The sequence below is a fragment of the Oratosquilla oratoria genome, chromosome 12 (genome assembly GCF_046742065.1).
Source record: "Oratosquilla oratoria isolate Oo_2021 chromosome 12, ASM4674206v1, whole genome shotgun sequence".
NCBI classification, from domain to species: domain Eukaryota; kingdom Metazoa; phylum Arthropoda; class Malacostraca; order Stomatopoda; family Squillidae; genus Oratosquilla; species Oratosquilla oratoria.
In genome coordinates, this window is record NC_134788.1 from 8,344,818 (window position 1) to 8,350,301 (window position 5,484).

The window sequence follows — 5,484 nt, forward strand, 5'->3', positions numbered from 1 at the left end:
AAACCTCGGTCGTTCACGGAGACAAGGAGCTGAAGGACAAGTGCATTGAGGTACTCTCTCTCTATCGCCTGAACTTGTAACTGTCACAGCTGAGTCGTCTTGACAGACCCGGCTACGACAGGTATCCTTCTTGCCCCCAAACCTGGTCCAAAGTAATAGCTAGTAGCCTAATTAAGGCAATTTACGCCCGTGTTAATTAAACTAGCTATTGAGATCATTCATTTGAATTACAAAATTACAACCCAACTTGTTCAATGTGTCACGATACATATTGAATATTACCCCTACATTATATATATATATATATATATATATGTATATATATATATATATGTGTGTGTGTGTGTGTGTGTGTGTGTGTGTGTATATATATATATATATATACATACATATATATATAAACACACACACACACACATATATATGTATATTTATATATATATGCATATACATATATGTATATATATATATTATATATGTATATATATATGTGTGTATATATATATATATACATATGTGTGTGTGTGTGTGTGTGTGTGTGTGTGTGTGTGTGTGTGTGTATGTGTGTGTGTGTGTGTATGTGCGTGTGTGTATGTATATGTATATATATATATATATATATGTATATATATATAAATATACTGTATATATATATGTATATATATACACATATATGTGTATTCGTAAACGAAACATCTCAAAGTGAACTCTAAAGTGAAACCTGTGAAAAATCTAGGGTAAACTTACTATGGTAAATAAAAAGAAATTAAAAGGTGTATAGAGAAACTCAAAATTAATAAAACACCAGGGCCTGATGGTTGGCACTCAAGAATCTTAAAGGAACTGAAAAATGAGATTGTTGTTCCATTACAAATTATTTTTAAGAAATCCATCATATACGAAGAGAATGGAAGCTAGCTAACGTCACTCCAATATTCAAAAAAGATGACAAAAAGAAACCTAATAACTACAGGCCTATAAGCTTGGCTTCAATCATAGGACAAATGATGGACACTATCATCAGAGATGCTATCGAACATCATTTATAAAGTAACTGTTTGATAAATGATAGCCGGCATGGATTCAGACGGAAACGTTCTTGCGTGATTAATTTACTTGAATTCTACAACACAGTCATCTCGAGTTGTGACAAAAGAAACAATATAGATTTAATATATTTAGACTTTGCAAAAGCTTTTGATACCGTCCCACACGAAAGACTACTTACTAAATTAGCTTCACACAGAGTAAGTGGCAGCCTATTAAGTTGGACTAGAAATTGGTTGAATGATCGAAAACAGTTGTTTTAAATGGCAAAACTTCTAGATGGAAATTTTTTATGAGTGGAGTTCCTCAGGGTTCCAATCTTGGGCCACTTCTATTCATAGTATATATAAATGATATAGACCACGGACTAAAATCTATTGTCTCCAAATTTGCTGATGATACAAAATTGTGCGGAATGGCAAAAGAGCACTCAAATCAATTAGATGTTCAAGAAGATTTAGATAAATTGCAACAATGGTCTGAAAAGTGTCTAATGAAATTTAACACAAGTAAATGCAAGGTTATTCACATAGGTAAAAATAACAGTAAGTACGATTACAAGTTATTTGGAAATTCGTTAACAAAAGTGGATAGTGAGAAGGATCTAGGAGTAATCAGTAATGATCTCAAATCATCAAAGCAGTGTAAGCCTCTGAGAAAGCAAATAAAATCTAGGACTGATTGCGCGATGTTTTGACTTCAAAAGCTCATCTCTCATTAACAAGCTGTATAAATCATTAGTTCGTCCACATTTGGAATATGCTGTTTCTGCATGGTCATCGAATCTCATTAAAGACATTGACAGATTGGAAAAAGAACAACAGCGAGCCACAAAACTGATTCCAAATATCAAAAATAAATCATACGAAAATCGACTAAAACATATGAATCTGTTTTCCCTAAAAAAATAATAATAATAATGATAATAATAAAAAAATATATAAAAAAAAATCGTAGACTCAGAGGTGACTTGATACGGGTATTTAAGATTCTAAAGGGGATTGATAACACCAAGTGACAAAATTCTTACACTGAATGAGAATCCGATAAGAAATAATGGTCTCAAACTGTAATGAAATAGATTTAATTTGGAAGTGGGTAAAAAAAAAAATTCACCAACCATGTAGTTAATGAATGGAATAAACTTCCTGCAGAGGCAGTGCAATGTAGTTTAGTTCGAAGATTAAGATTCGTTTAGATAAACATATTTGATTATTTGTTTGATATTTGTCTGTTTATTCATTATTTGCTTGATTTCCATTTATCATTATTTATTTGTAGTTTAATATTACTTACTATTTACCTGTTTGTTTATTATTTGACTAAGCCTATGTATTATCTATTTTATTTATCATTACTTATATTATTATATATATATATATATTTTTTATCTTTTATTTATCATTTATATATGTTTTTCACATCCGACCTAGTTATGGACCAAAAGGTCTCCTGTCGGCATGCTCCGCATATGTAAATCCTTTGTAAAATCCTTTGTATGTATATATATATATATATATATATATATATATATATGTATATATATATATATATATATGTGTGTGTGTGTGTGTGTGTGTGTGTGTGTGTGTGTGTACATGTATATATGTATATATATATATATATATATATATATATATATATTCCTATCTGTCACCATGTCTCTCTCCTTTTTCCCTCCCTCTCTCTTTCTCTTCTTTCTTTTCCACCGTTATCTTTTTTTCTCTACCTCTTTTGCCCCGCCATATCTCCCTCTCTCTGTTTGTCTTTGTACTTGTTACCCATGTTTCTCTCTTTCTCTATCTCCCCTTCTTTCTCATGTGCAAATTGTTTCTCATTTCTTTGATTCCTCAACGGGTGTAAAGATAAATTCTTTTGATTTTTGCTCCACAGATGCTGAGTCGTGACCCTGACGCTGTCATGTCGTCTGAGACCGTATCTCACCTGAGCAAAGAAACCTTGAGGGATTTGCTAAAGAGAGATGACATTTGTTTTTCTTCCGAGGCTGTCCCCTTCAAAGCACTGATTACCTGGTAAATACATGTGCATGTCCTCTTGCTTTGTGGCCAATTCTCTTTTGTTTTCAACGTGATATAGAATGCAGCTGTGGTTAGATATTCGTCCATCGACCTCCGACATTAAGGCGTTCTGTGAGCGGCACTGTGTCTCTTCTCGTTGCAGGGGAAGAGCCCAGCTAGGCCCGGAGGAGGAGCCGTCAGGGAGTGCAGTGCGCCAGAAGATCGGGGACGACCTGCTGAAGAAGGTGCGGTTCCTGAACATGTCCTCCGACGAGTTTGTCGAAAACGTGGTCGGCACGGACGTGCTGACTCATACGGAGTGCTTCCACATCCAGAGGGCGATCGACGGCGCCGACCTCTCGACCCTCCCAGAGGACACTCCTCTCAATCCTACCAGGGGAGGCTTGGCCCCAAAGCTCAGGGAGAAGGAAGAGCTTTATTGGTGTCCACTGTACTTACCTGGTTCGTGGGCGGATTACACTTCGTCTTCAGAAGTCGTCTTGTGTGAAGGTCTTTCGAGTGATGCGACGATTCAGCTTCACCACATGTATGTTGGCCATAGTGGAACACTTAACATAATGGACGACGAAGGAAAAACGATAAGCTCTGCGACGTCTAATGATGCTGATTTCACTTTTACGAGGCCAGCTGTCCTTCGGAAGGATGAGAAATACAGAGTTGTGTTTTACCCTAGAGAAGATGTTGGGTTACTTCGTGGACACAGTGGAGGAAGGGAGAGGTTCGGGAACGCAACTCTTTCATTTTCACGGGGTCATCACTGTGAATTCTATATCTGGGAGCCGACAAGTAGTTAGGAAAGGAGGCACACCACTGCGTACCCTCGGCTCTGTGGAAGTGAGGTCCATTCGGGTTTGGCTGTCGAGAGGGAAATGAAAGGACGAGAGCGTCATGTCACAGGGAAGCGGGTCCTGTTGCTAATGGCGACGTTGAGCAGATTGGAATGGTTTGGCGCCACCAAGAATGAAACGTGAAAGGAGCAGTGGCCAGGGCCAAGTGTGTGAAGGGCGCCACCGTAGACAGAGACAGGGGGAGAGGGTGTAGTGCCGTCCTTGTTTCTCGGGTTGAACTGCTTACGAGTGTTGCTGTTGTTGCAGTGACGACTCGGCCAACCGCGGTCTAGCATCTACGAACCGTCGACATTTCGTCATTATAAAATTTGTTTTCGTAAAAAAGAAAATGAAAATAACAGTAATAAGATAGAGTGAATAGAAATAATAAAACATATTGAATGATAATAATAGTCATATTTTTTCCATTCATGCGAAAATAGATTATGTAATCTATGCTTCCAGCCATTCGTAATATCTGCAATCGTACGTACTCTGTAATTAGTTTTGTAATATTTTCGATATAAGGGACATTGTATGATGAAGCGTAAAATAAAATTGATTTCTACTTGCATATTTGTTTTAATAACCTTATCCTTTATCTTTTCGGTAGCCATTTCATTTTTTCTCTTGACACTTGACAGGATATGCAGTCACAGTCTCTCCTACTAAGAACAACTTCATTTTCCAAACTAGCAACCATAAAGAAAAATACATGGAAGAATTAAACATTGATATTTTATCGATTTATATATATATATATATATATATATATATATATATATATATATATATATATATATATATATATATATATATACATACATATTTATACTATACAAAAATTGGAATGGAAAATAAAACATGGTAGTGTAAATTCATTGAAAATATATACCGAGACTGGAAGACAGAAATAAGCGAAGAAACTTGTTATGACAACACACCGAGTCTAGTCATTTCATTCAAAGCAAGAATTGTTATTATTGCTTTATTTTATCATATATATATATATATATATATATATATATATATATATATATATATATATATATTTTTGTATTTATTTATTTGTTTATTTGTTGTCTTTTCGAAGATCTGGGACACAATGCGAAGGGCATACGACACAATGGAAGATTATATTTCATAGCAAAGGTATAAAGGAAGAAAAATCCCAGTGCACAGAATGTGGAAAACGAGAGGAAATTCCAGGAACATTATTTATTCTCCAAGAAGATGGAGTTTAGAAGAATCTGATCGATAAATAAAATGTCGACATCAAAAGAGATAGTTTTTTTTTTTTTTGTATCAATTCATTAGGCGGAATATCGTAGACAAGTACGAATCTCTAGAGGCTTGAAGGAAACACCAGAAATATATATATAATATGTACATACATATACCAAGGCTATTTCCCCTTACAAGGGAGGTAGCCAAAAAGGGAAAGGCATAAAATCATTCCCACCCATTCCATCCCTAAATACACTCCTAACCCCTCCACCCTCCCTCTCATCTTGGCACATCCTGGATAACGGGTCATCCCTACATCTTGTCCACTTCCCTGGGTCAGAAGC

The 5,484-nt window shown here is 35.6% G+C and overlaps 1 protein-coding gene across 1 annotated transcript in view; it reads left to right on the plus strand.

Annotated features, from left to right (window-relative positions):
• The window catches only part of LOC143030538 (BTB/POZ domain-containing protein 6-like), a 56,867-nt gene extending 52,400 nt beyond the window's left edge, over nucleotides 1-4,467 (plus strand). Inside the window, exons 4-6 of the mRNA XM_076193685.1 lie at nucleotides 1-50; nucleotides 2,941-3,080; nucleotides 3,229-4,467. The exon at nucleotides 1-50 is cut by the window's left edge and continues 46 nt beyond it. Coding sequence (XP_076049800.1) covers nucleotides 1-50; nucleotides 2,941-3,080; nucleotides 3,229-3,880 — 842 coding nt within the window. The 3' untranslated portion in view covers nucleotides 3,881-4,467. The remainder of the gene's footprint in view (nucleotides 51-2,940; nucleotides 3,081-3,228) is intronic.
• Nucleotides 4,468-5,484: the final 1,017 nt, after the last annotated feature.